At 43.8% G+C, this 26590-nt stretch overlaps 1 protein-coding gene across 1 annotated transcript in view; it reads left to right on the forward strand.

The window, feature by feature from the left end:
- B3GAT2 (beta-1,3-glucuronyltransferase 2) overlaps positions 1-26590 on the forward strand; it is a 66162-nt gene that overhangs the window by 17365 nt on the left and 22207 nt on the right. Inside the window, exon 2 of the mRNA XM_037034364.1 lies at positions 21781-21925. Coding sequence (XP_036890259.1) covers positions 21781-21925 — 145 coding nt within the window. The remainder of the gene's footprint in view (positions 1-21780; positions 21926-26590) is intronic.

Here is a 26590-nt window from a genome sequence, read left to right on the forward strand (position 1 = left end):
TGTCTGTATGCCAGTACCACACTGTTTTGATTACTGTTGCTTTGTGGTAACTTTTAAATCAGGAACTCTTTCTCCTTCACCTTTGTTCTTTTTTTAAAAGATTTTATTTATTTCTTTTTAGAGAGAGGAAAAGGCAAGGAGAAAGAGAGGGAGAAAAACTTTAATCTGTGGTTGCCCCTGTGTGCCCCACACTAGGGACCTGGACCCCAACCCAGGAATATGCCCCGACTAGGAATCAGACTAGCAACTCTTTGCTCTGCAGTCTGGCACTCAATCCACTGCACCACAGCAGGTGGGCAACTTTGTTCTTTTTAAAGATTGTTTGGGTTATTTGGGGCTTCTTGAGATTCTATGCGAACTTCAGGGTGAATTTTTCTATTTCTGAAAAAAAATCATTGGGATTTTTATAGGGAGAAAATGTCATTGGGATTTTTAATGTGCAAATATCACAATAAATTTGCAGGTTGCTTTGGGGGGTATTGGCTTCTTCGCAGTATTGTATTTTAATCCATGAACATGGGATGTCATGCCATTTATGTGTGTTATCCTTACTTCAGTGATGTTTTATAGTTTTCAGTGTACAAATATTTTGTTTCCTACCATCAAATTTATTTGTAATTATTCTACTTTTGGTTTTGTTTTTTGTTTGTTTGCTTGTTGCTACCTGTTAGGTTTTAATAAATTAGTTTTGGTCACTGTCCCCTATCTGAAACATATCTTTATATGCTACTAACAGAACTAAAAAATCCAGGACTAAGGAGAACTTCAGGTACACAGAGTGACATAAGTAGATCTTTAAAATGTGGTACAGCATAGAAAATGGGAGAAAATCAATTCCACAGTGCCATTTATGTGAAGTTACAATACTGCACACAAAGTATTGCGCATTTTACAAGGACAGACACAAAAGAATGCAGGGTCTTCTGAACTGTGTTCCACAACAGTGGTCTCTAATATGAGATTTCAAGGCGTGCTTTTTAAATGGCTTGATTCTTGTTCATACTCATATTCCAGACAGAGCTCAGGCCTGCGTCTGGGATTCAACTTCTAAGTCCTGAAGCATAGTAGGAACCGTGCTTAGTAGGAACGGTGCCCCTATTCCAGGCCTGGGTTTGTAGAACTTAGTGCAGTTTTCTCCTAGAAAAGTGTCTCTTGTTTGTTAAGCATCAAGAAAAGAGTTTCCCTGGTAACAGGTCCCAGTGTCAACACCAAGGTAGGAGGATCTCTGTCCCTGGGCAGCTTGTGATGACGGTGGTGACATTACTGTGATGGCAGCTGAAACATATAGCACTCACGTGTGTGCCAAGATGAATAAGTGCTTCACCTGTTTTAACTCACTCAGTGTTCGAAACAACCCTGTGAGATGGCACGGTGACACCGCTACACCCATTGGCACATGTGGAAACGGGCGCAGAGTGCCTGCCTAACTTGCCCCAGGGTGTGCAGCTAATTAGTGGTGGAACTGGGATTTAAATGCCGGGAGTCAGGTTCACAGTGCCAGCTCTTCACTTTGCTTTTCTCTGTGGCCTGTCTCTAATTCGTATAATTTTGTTCTATTTTGCTCTTTTAGTTTCTTCCCTTTTTATTTTTTATTTAATTTCTCTTTTTTGGTTTACTAAAATGGAAACCCAGACCTTTAAATTTTCTACCTTTCTTCTTTTCTAGTATACTGTTAACGTTATACACGTCACTTTACACACTGTTCAGCTGTATCCTGCAAACTTGGATGCTCTGTTTTCATATTGTTCACTTCAAAGTATTTTCTGATTTCATTGACTTATTTTGCATATCTTTTCCTTTAATTTTACTGAATAATTCTAAGTATGTTGCTTGATTTCTGAATACTTAGGGATTTTTAAAATTATCTTTGGTTCTGAGTTCTAGTGTAATTCTTTGTGATCTGAAAATATAATTTAGTTTCACTCTGGCAATGTATTGAGATTTGCTTTACATTCCAGCCTGTGGTTTTTTTGGGTGAATGTTCCTGATGTGCCTAAAAAAGAACGTTTATTCTGAAGCTGCTGGACATAGAGCGTTGTGCGTCTTGATTAGTTGAATGCTGCTTAAATTCTTATATTTTACTGATATTTAGTATGCGACATATGTCAAATAAAGCAAATTAGGTTAAAACTTCTGACTATGACTCAGCCCTTCCCTTTTAGACTTATCCATCTTTTTTGCCTCACGTATTTCAAAGCTTTGCTATTTGGTGCATACACATTTAGACTTGTTATTTTTCTTGATGAATTGGCCCTTTTATTATAATAAAATGTTCCTCATTGTCTCCTGTGAGCTCTGTGCTTTGAAAGCTCCTTAGTCTGGCATTAACACGGCCACAATAGCTTTGATGTGCTCACTGTTCCTGTGGTATGTCTTTCCCCAGCTCTCGCCTTTATCCCGTCTCTGTTCCGTGTTCACTGTGGTGTGTCTGTTGCAGATAGCAGGGAGCTGGTTCGTGTTTCTTTGTCTGTTTTGCTTTTCTGATACTCCCAAGTCAAGGATTTAATAGTTTGTAAAAAAAAGAAAAAGCCTTATTTAAATAAATCCTGCTGCGAATCCTGTACCGAATAAATAGCCTCTGCATTTTGTTGCGAACTGAACTTGTGAATTCAAGGCCCACCTATATTTTTGCTTTTGACCAGAGTAAAGGTTGGTCGTGATAACTGCCAGAGAACCTTTTACTGAAGCAACAAAGAGTCCACGTGCAGTGCTAGGAAAAGCTCCGTCAAAATCGTCCTTTTTAGTGTTTCCCCGGGGTGTTTCATTACTTGTATAATCTTAGAGAGTTCCCCCTCGGCTCCTCTTTTATTAATTTGTCACACATCTGAGTATATTTTCCACCAGGAGAACCTGAGTTGTTCTTTCTGTCGTATTTCAGGGACAGAAGGAGTGCTAACCTGTTGTCAACGTTATCCTGTGCAGGTTTCCTTCCTTCCTTCTGTTTATTTCCTTTTATCTTCATCAGTTCTGATACGCAGGCTGTGGATCATTTCATTGGTATGCGCCCTTATGAAATGCTTACTGTTTTGTGTGCACTATTTCAGTGTATATAAATGGCATTGTGGAATAGACTTTTTCTTTTTTTTTCATGCTGTACTGTGTTTTACAGATGCATTTTTATCGCTGTGTGCCTATCTAATCCACTGCTTCTAACTGTGAAACTTTTTTCTTCAAGTTGGAATTCTCATAAATCCCCTATTTACTTGGAAAATTACAATTTGCCATGATGTATACTGGGCTGTATGGACCACCGTAGCATTCTAGTGCTTTATCAATTGGTGAAAAAATTAAAATTCTAGTCCTGCTGCTCAAATAAACTATTTAGTCAGAGACCCTACCATGATGGGATGCTTCTGCACTTCCGGATTCAGCCCGAGCTCGTGGGAATCTCGCACAGAGGTGCCCTGCGCCTCCAGCTCCCGGGACTAATCCCCCCGGGAAGATGTCACTACGCCTCCCGACCCTCCTCCTTTCAGGCTCAGGTCTTTGTTAGATGCCTCGGGTTTACCTTCATAAAACCATACCACACTTTTCCCTGGTTCGGCAGTTAGGGCTTTTATAGCACTGAACCAAACTTACAGCTCAGAAAACGATGTCCCTGGGAGCTGTTGTCGGGGAGCTTCACTTCGGGCACGACTCTGAGGAACCCTATATATTTTTGAGACTTCTGGTCCAAGAAAATGGAAACTGTAACAGACAGGAAGCTTTTGGCTACATGTTACAAAACCCCAACATATACATATTTATATATGTTTACATAAACATAAGCATACATATTTATGTTTAAGACATAAATAATTATCTCACTCTATTAGTAGAATAATTAATATTGACCACCATAACAGGCAAACACTGGCAGCTGAGAAGCATATTGATTGGCCCTGCAAATTTCACTGGGAATTGGTGACTCTCCTGCACAGAGCTGGTGACTCAGACATCCCAGGGCTTCCTTGTAAAGGAAGGAAGGAAGGAAGGACTACACTCTGTAATGATGGTTCGTAAGGTCACTGTAGTAAGGGAGGAGGGCTGGGGGGTGGTACAGGTTGCTTTTGAGGACCAGACTTGGAACTGGCTGATACATTTTCCACCTGTGCACCACAGCTCCAAGCAGCCCTCTGACTCCCTCCTAGCTGCCTAGGATGCAGGACATGTAGTCTCCTCTGAGACTGGGAAGAGGAGCCACATTCCCATCTCGGGAAGTGCAGATGTAAAACAGGTTTCAGGGTGGCTGACTTGGCAAGTCAATGGGTCATCAAAGGCCTGGAATGTCAATCTCTCTCTCTGTCTTCCTCTCCCTCTCTCTCTCTTCCTCTCTCTCTCTCTCTCTCTGTTTCTCTTCATGCTGTCAAATTCAGAATGTAAAACTTTGTCCTCCACTGCCCTCCTGCAGGTTATGAAATGGCTGCTGCAGTTCCAGCCGTCATATCCAGACATGGCTGTGTGGTAGGGTAAAAGGACTTCTGGGGGTCCTCAGGAGTGAGGGCACCTTTATCAGGAGCAGCCCAGCACACTTTCTCTAAAGACCAGAACTGCCAACACTTAAACTAGCCACTGACATGTCAGGATTTACCCCTAGCATTGGAAGAGGGTCACCTCAGTCTCTGTTGTGGGGTGGGGTGGGGAATTCTGGTCACCGCCTGAACTAAACTGGGGCCCAGCTATTAGGGAAGAGGGGGCAGATGATGAGGGGGCAGTCTCTGCCATAGCCAGTCTCTGTCACTGTCCACACCATTGCCGATCCTTAGTCAAGTTTGCTATTCTCTTCATGTGGTTCCTGCACTGTACTCAATAAGTTTATGCCTGGCATTGCATATTTGTTCTTGCTTTGGTAATGCTATTTTCCATGATATTTGCTGGTATAGGAAAGCTGTTCATTATCAGTTACCTCTGTTCAATTTTCTTTTATCTACGTATCTCTTTAAATTGCCTTAAATTCTTTTTGGAGTATGTTAATTAAATACTGGGAAAGAAACCCAAAGGTATAAGGTTCTTAAATGGAATAGGAACAGGATTGAAGAGTAAGAAAGCAAATAATATTTTATTAGATTGTATTTCTGTGAAAAGAATGGTTATATCTCATTGCCTGGGGAAGAAGTGGGATTGTGTGTATTTCTCAAAATCTATTTTAAGAGAACGCTGTGTATGTGGTTAGGAAGGCAGGTATGATTTCTTCAATGCCCCCTGTGAATATTACATCTCGAGATGAAGCTGGATCATTAAACAACATCTTTTAAGACTATCTGAGCATTTTAAAACCCTCTTTCTCCCACTGTCCTCTCTCGGAACGGGAGATGGGTACAGCAGTCCCCCTTGTCCAAGAGGGACACGTCTCAAGACCCCCAGTGGGTGCCTGAAACCACAGATGGCACCAAACTTTCACCTTTTCCCTTAAAGGGAGCACTTGGCAGCTTCTACTTGACATATCCGAACCAGCAGCTTCACTGCTCTTGGGCTTTGAGTCCATCATTAAAGTAAAATAAGTTTACTTGCACACAGCCACAGTGGATCTGAGGTAAGCCAGGCAGCTGCCACGTGACTAATGGTGGGGGGGGGTGTGTGCACAGGGTGAACACTCTGAGCGGGGGTGACTCACGTCCCAGGCGGGGCTGAGGATGTCACACCACTCAGAGCTGTGTGCAATTTACAACTCATGAAGCGTTTGTTCTGGAATTTTCCTTTTACTATTTTCAGTCTGTGGTTGACTACAGGTAACTGAAACCATGGAACATGAGTCCGTGGATAAGAGGGGACTACTGTAGTTGGTTTTCATGGGGAGAAATTAAGAAACAGAAATGGGGGAATTTGAATTTCCTCCCACAGTACTGAGAAGACTGGGTTGGAGGGCTTTGGGATCGATACTCACTCAGGAAAACAGACCGGGCACTCCTGCAGTGGACTCTGCCACCTCTTACACAGTGATGGGGAGGGGTTGAACAAGCTAACACATGCCCTCAGGGCTCCCCCTTTACACACACACGTACATGCATACACATGACACCAGAATACATGTTCAGAACCATAGTCCTTTTTTTAATTCTTCCAAGTCAGTGGTATTAATTTATGACTTCTCTTGAAGTGGGTTAACTTCTTTGTACCCAAGTCTGCCTGTTACTACAGGCAAAGGCTAGTGGACCAATGAGACCAGGCGTCCGATGCCGTTTAGAGCTCCAAACACCCGTGCTCTGTGAGCTGCACATTTGGACAAACACTTCCTTTTATGTGCTGGACACACGGCCACAGGGACGGTAGCATGCTCACTGCCACCAAGGAACTCTTGAAGCATTTGGGGGAATGTGTAGCAAGAGGAACAAATTTTGTTAGCAAGCTAATTTGCAAAAGTTTTATGCAAACCTAACTGTACATTTGATTATGTGTGAAGTTTTCCTCCCTGATATACAAATGAAGATCAACAAGGTCATTGGCAATTAGTTAATTGTGTTCATATTTTCAAAAAACATCGAATTTTACTGCAGTAAATACAGCTATAAAAGGAATAGTAAAGTGGATGAAGCCTATTTGAATTTTTTAGGACTGTATTTGAGCATAGATGGCAGGAAAGAGGCCGGGCCCATGTGGGGTGGGGGGACCAGCATCCTAGCATCAAAGGGTGCTTTCTCCCTGAATTGGTTATTGCATTGGCTGCGTGAAATGGTGGTTTTCCCGTTGCACCATTCCTTCTACACTCGTTAGCTGGCATTCTTCTTTGGGAACCACTTCTCTCCCACTCCCCAGTGTGTAACGGCGGTCTGTGGGTCCCTTTTCACACCCAGTGTGTTGCGATCTAGCAATGCCGTTCCTTTAATGCTCCATTTGTTCATAGTTCGGCCACAACCCTTCGGACCAGCTTCGGTCTGCATTGCACATGTGCTTGTTTATCTGTGAGCACGTCTCTGCTCTTTGGGGAACAAAACAAAATTTACCCACAGTTCACCTGTGCCATACCTGCAATCAGCCACGTCCCCCAGGAGCCCCGATTCCTTCTGGCAGAGAATGGCATTTACAAAGCAACACCTGGGTGTGAAGTGTTTTTATGGCTGCTCGGGTGTTAATACTTCTACGCTCTTTAATCATGAGTTCATATTGTACCCTCCTCATTATTTTGTTTTTGTTTCAAATTAGCTTATTGAGGTAAAATTCACCTACCATAAAATGTATGCATTTAAGTATAGAGTTTTCTGACTATCAGCCAACACCACATACACCCTTGTAACTATCACCTTGTCAGTTTTCACTCCTTACAGCCTCTAGTCTGCTTTCTGTCACCACAGATAAGTTTGCCTGTTCTAGAATTTTATATACAAAAGTGAAGGAATACAATATGTAGCCTTTTGTCTGGTTTCCTTCTCACTCAGCATTGTGCTTTTGAGGTTCATTCATGTTGTAATGAATATCAGTGGTTCCTAACTTCATATTGCAGAGTAGTAATCTATTGAATGGATATATTACAATTTGTTTATCTGCTTACCGGTTGATGTACACTTGGGCTGTTTCCACTTTATGGCTATTATGAAGTTTAAAACTACTATGAACATTTAGGTACATGTGTTTGTGTGGATGTATGCTTTCATTTCTCTTGGGTAGATACTTAGAAATGTAACTCCTGGGTCATATGCTAAGTATATGTTCTAACTTTATAAGAAACTGCTAAATCATTTTCCAATGATTGTATCATTTTATACTCCCACTAGAAATGTATGAGAGACCCAGTTACTACACATCTTCATCAGCACTTGGTATTGTCAGTCTTTTAAATTTAGCCATTCTAGTGTGTGTATAATGGTATTTTATTGTGGTTTTAATTTCCATAATGACTGATGATATGACAGGAGTGTCCAACCTCTTGGCGTCTCTGGGCCACACTGGAAGAAGAAGAGATGTCTTGGCTGCACATTAAATACGCAAACACTAACAAAAACAGATGAACAAAAAGAAAGTGTTTTAGGTAAATTTACAGTTTTGCTTTGGGCCACATTCATAGCCATCCTGGGTCTCATGTGGTCCTCAGGCCATGGGTTGGATACCTGGAATATATTTTCATGTGCTGATAGGTTATTTATTTTCCTCTGTCAAAGTGTTCATTCAGATCTCTAGCCCATTTATAATTGTCCACGATGGGTAATGCGACTCACATTTTAGGGCTTTTATTGAGCTATAAGAATTTTCTGTGTATTCTGAATGCAGTTCTTCAGTCTGATGTATGAATTGGAATATTTTCTCTCAGTTGGTGACTCACTTTAAATTTTTTAACAGTATATTTTGGAGAGTATAAAATTTAATTTTGAGTAAGTCCAATTGTGGAATTTTTTAGGGTTCATATTTTTAGGCCCTACCTAAGGAATTTTTGCCTACCCTGCCTATCACAAGAGTTTCTCCTATATTTTATTCTATAAATTTTTAACTAGTTTCTGTGTTTAGATTCCATGATTCCATTTTAAGTTCATTTTTTTAAGAATACTCTGAGATGTAGGGCTCAAAGTTGCCCCTCTCTCCCTCCCCCCCTCAAACACACACATATAGATGTCCATTCATTCTAGTACTATGTATTAAAAAAGACTAACCTTTCCCCCATTGAATTGTCTTGGCACCCTAGCCAAAAAAATCAATCAGCTATCTTTGGGAAGGAGTATTTCTGAGCTCTCTAACCTTTTCCATTTATCTAAATGTCAGTCTTTGGTATCATATTGTCTTGATTACTGTAGTTTTACAATGAGCAGAGAGCCCAAGCCAGCTCCTCCAAGACGGTCTATGCTGGGATTCACAAACTCATCTGTCTTCAAGCAAGTGATATAATTAAGTGAAGCTGGCCATGTGGAAGCAGTAGCACGTTATTTGTACTAAAACTTAAAGACTGCCCTGGCTGGTGTGGCTCAGTTGGTCGAACATCATCCCGCAAACTGAAGGTCACTGGTTTGATTCCCAGGCAGAGCATATGTCTGGGATGCAGGTTCAGTCCTGGTCAGTGAAAGCAACCAATTGATGTTTCTCTTTCACATTGTTTGCCTCCCTCTCTTTTTCCTTCCCTTCCTCTCTCTCTCTCTAAAATCAAAAATTAAAAATAAAAACCTTAAAGGACTAAAACTTCAACCTGATTTTATTTTCATTTAGGTCCCTTTTCCCATTATTTCTCCTGGTTCTTCTTTCTAGTTATATCTTTTATATGCATACTTTGCATATTAAAGTTCTACACACACAACAGTGTTGCCTCCTGGCTTTCTAGAAATGCACAACCCCTTTGGTGTGTTTTCCCTTCCCACTTTGGAGAGAGGAATGCCTCCCGCGCCAGCACAAGCTGGTCATGAATGGCAATGGGCACGTAGACTCAGCTCCGTGGCTGGCAAACGGGGCTGGGCTGGCTCTGCTCAAAGGGACCGAGCCTCTCGGCCCAGTGTTGCGGTGGTGGGGTGCAAACCTCATGTGCCAGATTTCCAGAGAGACCTGAAATCTTTGGATTTTTGGTACATTTCAATTTAAAACTCAAAAACTGTAGTCCAAACCACACTTTCCTCCAGGGCCACATCTTCTGGTCACACAGTAGATGAGAAGCATAGAAAGTGAGTGATGCACTGCCCTCTGAGAATAGCTCTGTGGACACCTGACCAAGGTGGATAGAGAGGGAGTGATCGCCTTGGGCACTTTTGGAAGGGATTTCTTTTTTTAATAATAGACTTTACTTTTAAAGCAGTTTTGGATTTATGAAAAAACTGAGATATTGCTAGAAAGTTCCCGTACACCCCACACCCAGTGTCCCTATTACTAACATTTTACATGAGTGTGGTATGTGTATTATAATGAAAGGATCAATATCTAACTAAGTTCTGTTCGATATTCAGATGTCCTCTGTTCCAGGATCCTGTTCTGGGTGCCACATTACATTTAATTGTCACGTCTCCTTAGGTTCCTCTTGGCTGTGACAGTGTCTCAGATTTTCCTTGTTGTCGATGACCTGGGCCGCTGTGTGCAGTGCTGGGTCAGGTGTCCTGTGGCGTGTCCCTCTGTCGGAATGATCCTGAGTTTTTTCTCATGACTGGAATTGGGCAGTGGGTTTGTGGGGAGAATATCACAGACGTAAAGTGCCATTCTCAGGGCGTCACATCAAGGGTACATACTGTCAATGTGATTTCTCATCTTAACCTTGATCATCTGGCTGGGGTGGTGCTTATTAGGTTTCGTCAAGGTGAAGTTACCTCTCACTCCCCACGCTGTTCTCTCTAGAAGGAAATCACTATATGCAACCCACACACCTAAGGAGTGGGGAGCTGGGCTCGACCTTCCCGGGTCGAGGTAAGGTGGTGTGAGGGCTATCTATGTACATTATCTGGAATTCTTCTGCATGGGAGATTTGCCTATTTCCTATTTGCTTATCTATTCAGTCATTTAATTATAGAATTTAGGTCGTATTAGTATTCAGTACTTATTTTATACTTTAGGTGGTAATCCACTACTACTTTATCTTGTTGCTCAAGTTGTTCCAGTTTTGGCCATTTGGGGCCCTTTCAGTTGACTCCTGTGGGCCTTTTACATGCCCATCACTGTGCGGAGTTTTGTTTATTTTTAGTTTTGGGTGCCCTTCCTTCCTTCTATCTCTAAAGATACCCCAGGGTCATCCTGTGTCTTTTCTGCCCCTGCCCTAGAATCAACTACTTCAAGTAGTTCTGGCCCTTTTTTTTTTTTTTAGAACAGGGTGTTAGAAACCAAGATGTGGGTGCTGGGTGGGCTCGTTGCTTCTGGAGTGCCATGGGTTCTGGGACTCTCAGCTGACCAAGCAGGGACGTGCACGCACATACAACCCTTGTATACCACGCCTATAAATACAGCTAGAACTACCTCTGCATTAAGCTAAACATGAGTTCATGCTGAAGTCTCCAGCTCTATTCCATTACACAGGGCTCATTCTAGCCTTCTTTCTTCCTTACCTGTGAGTTCTCACTCCAACAGTGAGAAACCTGGTTCCAAGACCCACCAGAGTGGGTCTTCTTTTAAATCAAGGAATGCAGTGAGATGCTCCTTTCATGGGCCTGTAGCATTTTTCAACTTTTATTGTATTTTTTCCATTACCATTTAGTCTCATAATACTCCCTCCCTCCGCACTGAAATCACCACACTCTTGTCCGTGTCCACGAGTCCTTTTTTCTTTTTTCTCAATCCCTTCACTTCCTCCCCTCCTCCCTTCCCCTCCCCACTTAGCTGTTGTCCTGCTCTCTATCTATGAGTCTGCCCCCATTTTCCTTGTTAGTTCAGTTTGTTCATTAGATTCCACATATGAATGAAATCATATGGTTTTTGTCTTTCTCTGAATGGCTTACTTCATCTACCATAATGTTCTTTAGGTCCATCCATACTGTTACAAAGGGTAAAACTTCCTGTTTTTTTAATACCTGAGTAGAATTCCATTGTGTAAATGTCCATAGTTGTTTTACCCGCTCATCTACTGACAGACACCTGGGCTGCTTCCACATCTTCATAACTGTAAATAACACTGCAATGAACTTAGGGGGGCTTATGTTCTTTCAAATTAGTGTTTTGGGTTCCTTTGGATATGTTCTCAGGGACCACTAGGTCAAAAGGCAGATCCATTTTTAATTTTTGAGGTATTTCCACACTACTTGCCACAGTGGCTGCACCAGTCTGCATTCCCACCAAGAATGCTACAGGGTCCCCCCCCTCTCCACATCATCACCAGCACTTGTTGTTTGCTTATTTAATGATGATAGCCAGTGGATTGAGGACTTGAATGTTAGACCTGAAACCATGAAAAGTATAGAAGAAAAGATAGGCAGCAAAATCTCAGACATTGCTCATAGCAATATTTTTTCAGATATATCTCCCCAGGCAAAAGAAATAAAAGAAAATATCAACAAATGGAACTACATCAAACTAAAAAGTCTTTGCACAGAAAAGGAAAGCATCATGAAAGCATCAATAAAATAAAAAGACAACCCACAGAATGGGGGAACATACTTGCCAATACATCTGATGAGGGGTTAATATCCAAAATTTATGAAGAACTTAACAAAACTCAACATCAAGAAAACAAACAGCCAAAAAGAAAAAGAAAGCAACCCAATTTAAAAAGGGGCAAAGGATCTGAATAGACACTTCTACAAGGAGGACATACAGGTGGCCCATAGACATATGAAAAGATGCTCAATGCCATTAATGATGAGAGAGGAGCATAGAAAACCACAGTGAAATACCACCTCACACCTGTCAGAATGGCCTGTAGCATTTGGGTTCCTTTCTTCCTGGAAGGTGTTTGGTCTTCTGTCCACATTGGTTAATTCTACTCACGTTGTAGCTTACTGATGTCCTCAAGGAAGTCTCGGAAGGCCCCAGATCAGGTCCAATTCTCTGCAGCTATTCTCACAGCTGCATTGTGGGCCCTAACAGCCTTTCCCTGCATAGCATTTATGTAACTAATTTCACAGTTAGTTTTGTTATTGCTTCCTGGCCCCCAGCCCCAGAACATTGGCTTTGTAGGCAAGGGCCACCTCTGCCTTGTTCAGGGACTAGCACAGCACAGCACTGGGCACACATTAGGTACATGGTAGATATTTAGTGGAAAAATACAGGAGGAATGGAAGAAATGTTATAATCAATCTTCCATCCAGTGACAGGACAGGAGCTGAGAATAACATTAGCAACATTTCTGATTTCTAGATGGCTCGACTCCTTTAAAGTAATTAGCTTGTGTACCTCAAAAGTTCATGCTGTGGATAGTGGTATGTAGAAATCAAAATAGGCCAAAAAAAAAGACCCACAAAACTCCAGGGCAATATAAAGTCATGTGAAGGACACTGAAACAAATAGCATGAGCTGGGTAACAATTAGCTGAAGGAAATAGATGGTGAAGTCATTCAGGGGCAGATACAAGAAAGAGAAAGAGCAGATGTGGTGTTAATTTCCAGACTTGCTCCAAAGAAAATCACAGTGTGTTGGATCATGCAGATGTAGTTTCCCTGTTGGAAAACGCCAGATGTCTGTGGGCCGTGAAGTTGGGAAGGACCCCGGCTTGAGCTCATCGCTCCTGTATTCCTCCATCGTGTTCGCACTGCTCTTTCCTGTAATTCACTGGAGCCTGCTGGATTTGGGGTGGTTTGCTCTTTTTCCTCTGAAATGATTAGTTTAAAAGGCAGGACACCAAGTATAATAGTCTTTATTGAAATTATAATCCCTGAGGTTGCCTATAGCATTTTAAATTTCAGAAGATCAAGAACTTTATTCATTTCCCTTTGGAAAAAATAAAATAAGATTTCACCTAATGGTATGTCTGAAAGGAAGCTGGAGGCATCTGTTTAACATTTTCCGTTTTACTCTAAGGGCATGATGATCCCATATGTTCTATCTGAAGTTTCGCAGTCCCTGGAGCTGGCTGCTCGCCATCTTTCAAAGAGGGACCGAAAGGATACAGCCTAAAGCTGCAGGAGTCAGGTTGGCCAAAGAAACAGGAGCCAGTTGTTGCTAAGGGCCGCCAGACACCAGAGTGCACAGTGGGTACCTGCTGCCCTCCTCTTGCACCGCCTGTTCTCTGATGGTTTAAATGGCATTGAGTCCAGAGGAGGGTAGAAATGTACCAAACGCGTCTTTAAAATGTTTTTATTGATTGATTTTTAGAGAGAAAGGAAGGGGAGAGGGGGAGAAGAAACGTGGATTTGTTGTTCCACTTATTTATGCATTCATTGGTTGATTCTTGTCCATACCCTAATCAGGAGTCGAACCCACAACCTTGGTGTATCAAGATGATGCTCTATCCAACTGAGCTACCTGACCAGGACCCCAAATGTATCTTTTGTGTCCTTTTCAGCCATTGGTTGTATGGAAATGACTCTGCCGGAAGTGATTGTGACTGGTTAACATTGCTAAGCACATCCTGGTGGGAGGAATAGATGACAAAGTATGACATTGAGTAAATAGGAAGAGAATGCCTTTGGGGATCCATCCTGTTTGTAACTCTTACAAATATGTGCTCTGCTTCCTCTTTATTTTACTATCCAGGGCTTTACCCTTTGATTTTAGATCAGGGCTCACACCAGGCACCCGAAGTGGTGCCTGTCCCCTAACTGCTATTTTATGTTAAGAAAGTAGCAAATCTTTTAAATACTGAGAATATTTAAGTTACACGAAAAGGGTTTACTTTTGACAGGGACAGTCATTGTGACGTTTTCACCCCTCTCCCAGGAGCACGTGGCTGCCAAGGGACTTTTACAGAGGAACAGACACACAGCAAAGGGTGGGTCCCAGGGGTGGAGCAAAGATGTTCTGCAAATAGTGGTGCTATTTTCCCTGGAAATGTCTGGCCCTCTCTGTGTAGCACTGTGGCCGTGTTCCGGGGGCTGCGCGTCTGATTCGGGGTGAAGCATTCCACACTGAATCTTGGAGCGGTGAGAACGTGGCAAGGGCATCTGGATGTGTCTGAAGTTTTAAACCCTGTAAATGGCAAACTTTTTATTTAGCACACTTGGAGACAGAATCCTGCCACTTCACTAGCACTCAGATAGTCATCACTTCACCTCTAACACCGTGACATTCTGAGGGGAAAAAAAGTGTGAACAAATGTTAGTTCTGTGATCCTCTCAGAAACTTGGAGGGTGCTGAGCAAAACCTTTTTTCGAACAGGAAACTGACTCAGAAATATTAAGCTTTGCTCCTTTGATTCTTTTCAGTACCTGGAACCCTGGGCCATTCTGTAGTCTGTGGATACAATCCCACGTGTCTCTCCTGACCTCACTTCGTGGAAAAGCCTGCCACCGAACATTTAATTGTTTCCATACTAGTGGTCCCATGGCCATGGTTTATTATATTCCCTTTAATGGTAGTTCCTCTTTTTCTATTTTAAAAATGTTTTTGCCCTCTGTTGTTTCACTGTCTATTCTCCTGTGTGATCGTGAGCTTGTCCCTCACACAGCACAGGCATACAGTGACGGCTTGTGACGTGTGGCCCGCATTGCCGTTACTCCCCAGTGCTCACGCACCTACTGAGGATTTCTCGTCACCTGCTGGGTGCAGGACACGGCCTATGCATTCGGCCTATGCATTCGCAAGAGGACACCCAGGTCTGAGATGGAGTCTGCTTACCAATGTTTCACAGATGTGAAAATTTAGTGCAAGTAGGCAAAGCAGTTTGTGAGCTGAAAAGTTGTAGGCATTTTAAGGAAATATCAAAAAAAAGAACACAGCCCTGGCTGGTGTAGCTCAGTGGATTGAGCACAGGCCTGCAAACCAGAGGATCACAGTTCGGTTCCCAGTCAGGGCACATGCCTGGGTTGCAGGCCGGTTCCCTGCAGGCCAACTCCCAGCAGGGGACGCACCAAAGGCAACCATACATTGATGTTTCTCTCCCTCTCTCCTTTCCCCTCGAAAACAAACCACAGTACTACTTCCAGTGCCAGAAGGCCATCTTGTTAATTTAAGGAAAAACATATGTATTAGTTTTAACTTGGTTTCTTAGTGTGTTTGGCCTGTTTTATATATAAGATGAAAAAAATGGAAGGTCATATTTATTTTCTGCAGTGTGGGAGGGAATAGGACTCTGAAGGTGCAGTTGGGAAAGAGCTGTATTTCTGTGAAAATTTTAGTGGATTTTCTGGGTCTTTCCCCCACCAATTGAGAAGAACGAGGACGCAAAAGCATCAAATGCTCTCATCGATTCAATAGTTAAATCACTAAAATATTGCTGAGAGAAATGGAAGGTCACAGTAAGTGGAGAGATGGACCATGTCCCTGGGTTAGAAGGCTCAGAGTGGTTAAGATGGCAGTTCTCACCAAACCGATGTGCAGGACTGACTGACTGTGGAACTCACATGGAGATGAACAGGGACACAGTCGAAACAACTTTTGGAAGGCTGGCGCTGCCTGGTTTCCAGAGCTATCATAAAGCCATAGTAAGTCAAGACAGTGTGAAGGTATTAGCATCAAAATCACCAGACCAGTAAATCAGAGGAGAATGTCCAGAAATAAACTCACACACACATAGGACAACTGATTTCTGACAAAGATGCAAAAGCATCTGAGTCATCCTGAGACAATTAGGTACAGTTGGAACAGCTGAATCTCCATATGCAGAAAAAAGCTTCCGTCAGTCTCTCATACCACGTATGTGGATTAGCCCGAATAGACCATACTCCAAATGTGAAACCTGAAACTCTAATTTAACTTCGAGAAAGGAGTAGGAAACCTGTGACTTGGCTCGGGCACAGCTGTCTCAGCTGCAACACTGAAAGCACAATCCATGAAAAAACAAGTGAGTGAATTGGACTTTGTTAACATTAAAAGCTTCAGTTCTTCAGAAGTCACTACTATGAGAATGAAAAGATGAGGCCTGGACTGGGAGAAAATACTTATATATCGGAGAGAAGGTTTATATGCAGGTGTGCAGAATTTGTTAAAAACTCTCAAACATCAATAATAAGGAAATAAGCAGTAAATTTTTTAAAATAGGCAAAAGATTTGAGCAAATATTTTATCAAAAAATTAATACAGGTGGCAAATAAGCACATGAAAAGATGCTCTACATCATTAGTCATCAGAAAAATACAAATTAAAACCACAGTGGGATACTGCTAGTACCCGTTAGAGTGGCCAGAACTACACACCAACCGTACCGAGTGCTGGTGAGGATGTGGGAGCAACTGGGATTCTCGTAAGTGCTGGTGGGAATGTAAAAATGACACAACCACTTTGGAAAGTAAGTCAGTATTTATTAAAAAGTTAAATGTGTACCTATCCTACGGTCCAGCCATTCCACTCATGTATTAGGGGGAGAAAGTCCACATAGGCTTGTACATAATATGATAGCAGCTTTATCTGTAATAGCCAAACGCCTGAAACAGCTGTCCATTAACAGATGGATGGGTTTTTTTAAATCAAAAACAAACAACAAAAACCAAACTCTGGTGCATCCATGCAATAGAATGCTGTTGACGATATAAAGGAATGAACTATGGTTACACATCACAGCATGGGCACATAACCGTATAGTTATGCTGAATGAAAGAAGCCAAATCTTCTTTTAAAAGTATACACTGTATGATCCCATTCATATGAAATTCTGTGAAGTGCAAACCAATGGGAAGTGATAGAAAGGGGAGGAGTGTTTTCCCCGGCGGGTGGGGCTGTGGAGAGGGCGTGGCGGAGAGGGCGTGGCGGAGAGGGCGTGGCGGAGAGGGCGTGGCGGAGAGGGCTGGGAGGGCTGATTTATAAAAGGGCACGAAGAAACCAGGGCGATAGAGATGTGCGTCATCTTCCTGTGATGATGGTTGCATGGCTATATATACATATGTCCCAATGTAATTTTACTGCATTTTTTCAGGGGTCCCAAGACCACCCCTGTTAGATTATTCACTAGGACTCACAGCGCTGGGCATGTGGTTAGCTATGCAGTAAGTCCTCTCTGCACGTCTTTGATAGGTTCTGTGACTAAGCAAAATCATATATAAGAAAGCCGTTTTTGCCACAGGCTGGTCGATATAAACCAGACTTAAGTTCCTGCAGCATCTCATCAAAGTTCTGACTAAACCAAGCTGAACAAAATGACGTTACTTGAGGACTAACATTTATCACAGTGACATGGTAAAGGATACGCAGCTGGTCAGCGAGGTGGAAGGACGTCAGGAAGGGTCTGGAGGCCTCTGCAAGCAGGAGGGGTCGCACAGAGCGCCCCCCCCCCCAGCACCCCCCCCCCGCGGCGAAAATGCAGTCCAGGGCGTGGTATGCAGTGTCTATGCCCGGGGAAGCCCACGGCAAGGGCCAGGGTTTTTATTGGAGTCTGGTCACATAGGCATCCTGCGCCCACCAATATTTCGGATTCCCAAAGGAAAGCAGGTTTTAATTCCATAGGCAGGCAAAAACAGTTTTATCAGTGTAGGGATTATGTCAAAAGCAAGGTTTTCAGATGCCAGCCAAGGGTCCGCCGGGCATGCAGGCCTTTCTGAAGAAGGGTGTTGGGACCGTCAGCTCTTTCCTGCAGTCAATTATACCTCAGTAGAACTTTCATTTTTTTTAATTTTTTTCTTTATTTAAATAATTTTTTTAGTTTCCAATTACAGTTTACATGCAGTATTATATTAGTTTCAGGTGTACACCCAGGTGAGTAGACATTATATAACTTATAAAGTGATTTACTGATAAATCTCATACCCATATGACACCATGCATAGTTATTAGAATATTATTGACTGTATTCCCTATGCTGTACTTTACATCCCCGTGACTACTCTGTAACAACAAATTTATACTTCTTCATCCCCTCACCTCTTCACCCATCCCCCCAACCCTCCTCCCAGCTGGCGACCATCAAAACATTTTCTATCTATAATTCTGTTTCAGTTCCGCTTGTTTGTTTATTTAGATTCAATTGTTGGTAGATATATACTTATTGACATTTTTTATTTTTTTATTTTATATTTATTTATTTTCTAAATAATTCTCATAATCTGACCACCAGGAGCTGTTGGGGTTTTTTCCTCCCCCTAATTCTTTTTTTTTTTAAGATTTTATTTATTTATCTTAGAGGGGAAGGGAAGGAGAGAGAGAGAGAAATATCAATGTATGGTTGCTTCTCATTTGTTCCCTGCTGGGAACTGGGAACTGGCCTGCAACCCAGGCATGTGCCCTGACTGGGAATCGAACCGCGATCGTCTGGTTCGCAGGCCCATGCTCAATCCACTGAGCTACACCAGCCATGGCTCGACATTTTTTTTTAATATTTTACTTAATGCCCTGGCTGGGCAGTGGATTAAGTGCCAGCCTGCAAACCAAAGGGTTGCCAGTTTGATTCCCATTCAGGGCACATGCCAGGATTGCAGGCCAGCTCCCCACTGAGGGGCATGCGAGAGGCAACCACACATTGATGTTTCTTTCCCTCTCTTTCTCCCTCCCTTCCCCTCTCTCTAAAAAATAAATAAATAAAATATTTTTAAAATATTTTACTTAACTTTTAGAGGGAAAGGGAGGGAGAAAGAGGGGGAGAGATACATGGATCAGTTGCTTCTTGTACACCCGCAGCTGGGGACCTGGCCCTCAAGCCAGGCATGTGCCCTGACTGGGAATCGAACCAGAGATCTTTCAGTTTGCAGGTGGGTGCTCCATCCACTGAGCCACACCAGCCAGGGCTCTTTACTGATATTTTATTGTTTATATTTTTTATCTCCTTCTCCTCCTCCTTTATATTAAAGAAGACCCTTTAACATTGCATGTAATACCAGTTTGGTGATGGTGGACTCCTTTAGCTTTTTCTGTCTGGGAAGCTCTTCATCTGTCCTTTGATTCTAAATGACAGCTTTGCTGGGTAATCTTGGTTGTAGGTCCTCTCTTTTCATCACTTCAGATATTTCCTGCCAATCCCTCTGTCCTGCAAAGTTTCTTTTGAGAAATCCGCTAGAAGTCTTATAGAAACTGCCTTGTAGGTAAATAACTGCTGTTCTATTACTGCTTTTAAGATTCTCTCTCTGTCTATAACCTTTGGCATTTTGATTATGATGTGTCATGGTGTGGCCTCTTTATGTTCATCTTGTTTGGGAGTCCCTGTGCTTCCCGGATTATAGGTCTATTCCTTTCACCAACTTTGGGAAATTTTTGGTCATTATATTTTTAAATAGGTTTACAATTTCTTGCTCTCCTTCTGGGCCCCCCATAAGGCAAATGTTGGGACACTTGAAGTTGTCCCAGAGGCTCCACATAGTGTCTTCATTTTCTTTTTTTGACAATCTCCCCCCGCCCCCATTCTAATTTGGGTGTTTTTTGCTTCCTTACATTCTGAACTGCTGATTTTACTCTTGGCGTCATCTACTGTACTATTGATCCCCTGTAAGTTATTCTTCATTTCAGTTAGTGTGTCCTTCATTATACCTCATTGGAACTTTTTCAGACAATGAGCCAGCGCAACACAACAGTGATGAGTGAATTGGAAAGTGGGTAATTTCAGATTTGGGGAAGACCAGTGAGATCTTCATTACTTAGAGCACTCCCCTTAAGTCCGCTCGTTGGAATGAGGTAGAGCATTAATAAATAAATAACTGGGGATGCTTGACAAATGGGAGCATCCAATTACTTTTCACCTTTTATAATTTGACTTTTCATTTGATTGCATCTGAAAAGCTTTCCCAAATATACGATTTTCCTTTCATTAAAAATATCCTTGATGGATAATCATTATTTTAACGTTGGTTACTGATCATGACTCGGTTCTGTAGAAATGAACGGTAAAGCGTTGGTGTTGAGATTGCAGTCACCTCCACAAGAGCCCCACCTCACGCTGCCGTGCAGGTCACGCCCTGTCCTGGCGCACACCCTGCCGAGAGGGTGAGCAGAGCTGGAATCCAGCCGACGTGTTGACGGCGGGGCCGGGANCCCTGTAAGTTATTCTTCATTTCAGTTAGTGTGTCCTTCATTATACCTCATTGGAACTTTTTCAAACAATGAGCCAGCGCAACACAACAGTGATGAGTGAATTGGAAAGCGGGTAATTTCAGATTTGGGGAAGACCAGTGAGATCTTCATTACTTAGAGCACTCCCCTTAAGTCCGCTTGTTGGAATGAGGTAGAGCATTAATATATAAATAACTGGGGATGCTTGACAAATGGGAGCATCCAATTACTTTTCACCTTTTATAATTTGACTTTTCATTTGATTGCGTCTGAAAAGCTTTCCCAAATATACGATTTTCCTTTCATTAAAAATATCCTTGATGGATAATCATTATTTTAACGTTGGTTACTGATCATGACTCGGTTCTGTAGAAATGAACGGTAAAGCGTTGGTGTTGAGATTGCAGTCACCTCCACAAGAGCCCCACCTCACGCTGCCGTGCAGGTCACGCCCTGTCCTGGCGCACACCCTGCCGAGAGGGTGAGCAGAGCTGGAATCCAGCCGACGTGTTGACGGCGGGGCCGGGAAGCCCTGGGCCCCAGCATGGAGTGTGTCTGCCCGAGAAAGGGGCACCTTTTTCTAGTTTGCCAACAGTGCTAGGTGGGCTGACTGTGGCCCTGCTCAACGCATGCCAGGGGGAAGATGGTGGTTGTTCCCTAAAATGCTGCCCGGCATCATCAAGCTTTCTCATGAATATGTCTTTCCTCTTGAAGAAATCCAGCAGGTAGCTTTCAGTTGAGGGTTGTCTGGGCGAGGTACAACAGGTGCACTGCGAGAGGACCAGCAGCTTCGGCTGCCTGGGTGAGGCGCTCTCTTCTGTGATCTGGCCCAACGGCTGTAAAGACGGGCAGATTTAGGGTGGGTTTTTCTTCTTGTCACCCGGGAGGATGCCTGGTGTCTGTTCTGTATGTGATTCCCATTGTTAATGTCACCAGCCAAGATTTCTGTGTGTCTAAAACAATGAAGAATTTAGAGAACGGCAATTCCTGTGGCTCCTCTGAGTAAACGTTTCACTGTTACTGAGTAATAAAGTTTCCTGAAGGGGAACTAAACCTTCTTGCTTCCGAAGGTACTAACTGGTGTTTAAAAGATTCAACTTTGAAACAAATGGGAAATATTTGACAGTCACGTGTAGCTTCCCATAAGTGGTGTTCAGATATGGGCACCCCCTGTAGCTCCCTTGACCCTGAACCCGAGGCTTAGTTTCGGTCTGAGGGGTGCACGGCCGAGGGTCGAGCAGATGGACAGCGACTGGGCAGCACTCTGCCAGCCGAGGGTTCTGTCTGGAAGCCTTCAGCTTTGGGGAATGGACATTCCCCACCCCTTCTCGTTTCTTCTCCATGGCTCACATTCTTTTCCTTCCTTCAAGTTCTGTTCCCTAAGGAAGCTGAAACCAAGTCTCCTTCCCCTTTTTACAGATGCGAACCACACGCAAGGTCTCGGTCTGGCCGGTGGGCCTGGTCGGCGGGCGACGCTACGAACGTCCGTTGGTGGAAAACGGCAAAGTCGTCGGTTGGTACACCGGCTGGAGAGCAGACAGGCCCTTCGCCATCGACATGGCAGGTGAGGAGGGTGGATGGTGACGTTTGCTTCTGCCTAATTGTTCTCACGGACATTCCCATGTGTCCCCAGGCCCTAGATGAGGGAAGCTGGGAAAGGGCACTTTGGGTAAAACTCTGGGTCACATCATATTCAGCAGATGAACCATTTAAACCCTCAAAACAGGCTCTTTGGTTAATTCAGGTGGAAATTTATTTTCGGGGGGGGGGGTGACTAGNGAACCACACGCAAGGTCTCGGTCTGGCCGGTGGGCCTGGTCGGCGGGCGACGCTACGAACGTCCGTTGGTGGAAAATGGCAAAGTCGTCGGTTGGTACACCGGCTGGAGAGCAGACAGGCCCTTCGCCATCGACATGGCAGGTGAGGAGGGTGGATGGTGACGTTTGCTTTTGCCTAATTGTTCTCACGGACATTCCCATGTGTCCCCAGGCCCTAGATGAGGGAAGCTGGAAAAGGGCACTTTGGGTAAAACTCTGGGTCACATCATATTCAGCAGATGAGCTATTTAAACCCTCAAAACAGGCTCTTTGGTTAATTCAGGTGGAAATTTATTTTCGGGGGGGGGGTGACTAGAAAATGCTCATTCTGTTCCATGTTGCCACCTGTCCATACAGCCATCCTTCTGTCCAAGAAACGTCTGTGTGCCAGGTGCTGGGCTGGGCACTGGGGAGTCGGTGGGGAGACCCGGGCCTGGCCCCTACCTTCGGTTCCTCTCTCTTGAGGCCCAGTTTTTAGAATAAATCACATGCTTACCGGGGTGGGCAAAGGGGTGGGGCATGGGGGTGTCTGTAATAGAGTCAACAATAAAAGTAAAGCTAAAAAATAGCAATAAGAAATTGACTAAGCAATCAATTTGATGCTTATGGGTCAATTTAGTGCTTATTGATACTAGCAAAAATATAAAATTGGATTGCTGGTTTTTCAAGAGTTTATTAATTTTGAGCATAACTGTGCTTTAAAGATTTTTATTCTCTAACCAAGCATTTGAAGGAAATAAGACCTGTAGTAGACCACATATTCTAAAATGCTACGTTATCATGGAGTGACTTATTTTCTATGGGTTATTTGAAATGATGCCTGTGGAAAGATGCAGTTTGAAACATAAGGCTTGGAGGCAAAAAAAAAATCACCAGCATCTATAACCCAGACAATGAAGGCAGAAAAGCTTCAAAATTGATCTCATCAATCTCCAGCCCTGGAACACACCCCGTCTGTCTGTCAGCCTGTGCTTGGCCAGTCTTCCGTGTAGGTTTTTGTACTGCACTCCGGCTCCCTCTGCTCAGAATTCTGGTGGGACGAAGGCCCTTCTGAACTGGCTCTATCACTGTTATTCTGATGACACTGTAAGTTTGAGGAAGCAAAGCTTAGGAAGAATTCCAGGAGCTGGAGCAGGAGCTGTTGGGGCAGCTCCTGTGGGTGGCAGCATGGAGGGTCTGTCGCGCTGCGTCACAGGAGAAGACGACCTGGGATATTTTTACTCAGTGTTGAACATACACTTTCTGAGTGCCAGTTTGGTTGAACTGTGTCATTGTGTCTAGCTCCAAGGACCGTCCGAATCTCTTGCCCTCTCCCAGGCCCCTCCTCTCTGCTTCCTGACAGTTCCATCTCTCCCCTAACCCCAGCCTTATGCTTTGGTCCTCAGTTCCCGCCACCCCAGAGTGAGCTGGCATCTCACCCAAAGCATTTACCTAAAGGGTAAATGCTTCAGGTCACAGAGAGGCAGGCCAGCCAGATGCGGAGGGTCCCGGGGATTCTCGGAAGAGACCTTTGCTCAAGTCTGACTTTGTGGTCCTGAAAATACAAGGCTGACCATTTCGTGTCTTTGGGAATCAGGGTTCTTGCTGGTGGGACACGTGTAACCTTGAACAGAAAACTTGGTGATCATCAGACAAAGTCTGTCGCTTCTCTGGGACTTCCTTTCCCCATGTGTAGAATGAAGCAGTGACATGAGTGGCTACTGAGGTCTTCTCTAATGCAGTCTTTCTTCTCCCAGCTTCCCACCCTGGGAAGCTCAAAGAAGAGCCCAGCTCCTCAGACTCTAACTGAGGCATGTGAGCGCTGATGCAGCTGCTGGCAGGTGTTTGGTTCTGTGCTTCCCCGGAGCTGCTTCAACACGAACTCCCCAGACGAGACTCCCTACACACAGGGTCTCTGCCCAGTGCCCTGCAAGGTGACATCAAGGTCAGGGCCTTCTGGATGAGTCTTCTTGGACTTGGCTGTATGAAGCTAGTGTAGATCATTAAATACCCCAGAAATCCTTGGGAGTATTTGCATTGATTCCCCCAGAATTTGGATCCAAATAGATATTTCTAAAAATCAAAAAGGGCACGTGGGTTTTGTGCATTCGGCCTGCCTGTGACAAATTATTTGTTGCTCATTCCCTGCCAGAGTGTCTGGGAAACTTTTCCTCGTGGCATGGCTGATGTTTGACTTTTTCTAAACATTTCAATATGTTTTCTTTTTTTAATAAAGATTTTATTTAATTAATTAATTTATTTATTTATTTATTTATTTATTTTTAGAGAGAGGAGGAGGAAAGGAGAAAGAGAGGGCGGAAACATCAGCATGTGGTTGCCTCTCACACACCCCCCACTGGGGACCTGGCCCGCAACAGAGGCGTGTGCCCTGACTGGGAATTGAACAAGCAAACCTTTGGTTCGCAGGCCAGCACTCAATCCACTGAGCCACACCAGCCAGGGCCATTTCAATATATTTTCAAAGTATAATAGAAGACATAAAACGTGAATGATTTGCTCATTTTGTATTATTTATCCTGGTTTTAAAATAGGAATAACTTTCTCTAAGAAAAGAACTTTTGCTATACTAAATTATTTTCCTCACACACAAACTGGCTTTTCAAATTACTTTTCAGTAAGTTACTGATATTGATATTTTTGGAAGCCTTAAAATGAGAGTGATTTGGTTGATAAATTAATGATTCTGGTTTTGACACAGTTTGTTCTGATTCTAAACCTTGAAAATTCACAGCGTGAGTTAAGATTCCACATAAGACTCATGCCTTCTCTGTGAGAAGGAGGCGGAAACCTTCTGGACATTCATCTACACACGGTACTTCCCACCTCTTGTTCGGGTGACGTGCACGAACACACACAGCGTCCGGATGGAGAGGAGGAAGCTGGGAGCCCACCCCCGCGCCCAGCGCAGTCCGAGAAGGACTGCCTGGAAAGTGGTCTGGGATGGTTGAGTGGGCTGGGGTAGCTCTTGGGTTCTCACTAGCTGATTAAAACGTGAAACTTAAAGAGGCACGGTGTTAACATTCCCACAGCTGTCTTGTTGGGGCGGGGGGGGGGGCACATTCAGTAGAAGCCCCTCAGGGTCTGTCCTGGTTGTCTCTCCGTGAAGTCACAGAAGCTGATTTGAGTACAAGATGTCGGGACTGTAAAGTTCCATGTCAGTCATGGAGTTTGACTCTGTGTCTATATCCGGCCATGTTGGACTTTGCAGATGCTATTTTTGCTCTCAGATGAGGAACCATTGTTCTGAAATTTTCTTGTAGGCACAGTGTTAGTGGCAGAAGTCAAGATTATTTCTGTTGCACAGGGAGAAAAAATTTTAAAAACTTTCTCGTGATTATTGAAAAAAGAATTAAGATACCCATTCACATGACGGAAAGAAAGCACCAGAGGCAGCCCCAGCTTTGCAGCTGGCCGATGGCCATGCTTCTCTGCCTGGGCGGTGAGGCCCCGAAGTATTTCTGCTGGTCTACACCTCCCGTGGTCTTCAGTCCCCACCCCCCAGGTACCTCCCCCTAGCTAGTTCTTGTTGACTAAAAGCAGGGCAGTCCACACCAAGTTTTTTAGCTCCGTTTTGAGGTCAGGGAGTTACTTTGAAGTGAGACTCACTTTGTTCACTTCTGTGGGGGTCAGGGCGTGGGGGTGGTCAGTAGGAACCATGGCTTGAAAGAACCAAGCTGAACATTCAGCTTCTTTAGGAGGTGTAGATTTGCTCAAATTCAGAACGTAAGACTGAGGTGTTCACTTTGAATTCCCAACACTTGCCTGCACCTTGTCCTTACCTCTAGGAGGTGAGGCAGGGCCCTGCGCTCCTCTAACGACGGCACATGCAGCTTCCAGCTGGGCGCCTGGCCCCCGGTAGGGACTGTATTCCAGTAAAAGTCCAGCTGGTCTCCTGCCACTCAGCTCTGGCGCTAACCACCCAGAGTCAGCACAGACCCCACCAGCTGGAGGGTATGGTCCCCAACAAGGAAAGTTGTCCTTACTTCAGATACCACCCACACTGTGGAGTTCCCCAGGCCACCTGCACTTCTGACAGAGTGACTGCAAATGCGATGTTTCCCACAAACCTCGCAGGTTTGATAATGTACTACAAGGGCTGACAGAGCTCAGAATAGCGCTCCACTTATTGTTACATTTCTAATACAAAAGACACAAATCAGGACCAGGCAGATGAATAGACGGAGCAGTGAGGTCTGGGAGAGAACCCAGGGCCTCTGTGCCTTTTCCTCGAGGAATCAGGGTGCATCCCCTCCCAGCTCATTAATGAGTTCAGTACCTGGAAGTCCCACTGATCTCTCGTGTGTAGAGTATTTTTTGGAGCTTCTTTAGGGAGGTGTGATTGGTTAAATCAAAGGCCTTGTGATTGGACTCAGTCTCTAGCTTCTACCCCCAGAGGTCAGATGGCCCAAGTT

The sequence above is a fragment of the Sturnira hondurensis genome, unplaced genomic scaffold (genome assembly GCF_014824575.4).
Source record: "Sturnira hondurensis isolate 20B ecotype Veracruz unplaced genomic scaffold, ASM1482457v3 Scaffold0022136, whole genome shotgun sequence".
Taxonomy (NCBI): Eukaryota; Metazoa; Chordata; class Mammalia; order Chiroptera; family Phyllostomidae; genus Sturnira; species Sturnira hondurensis.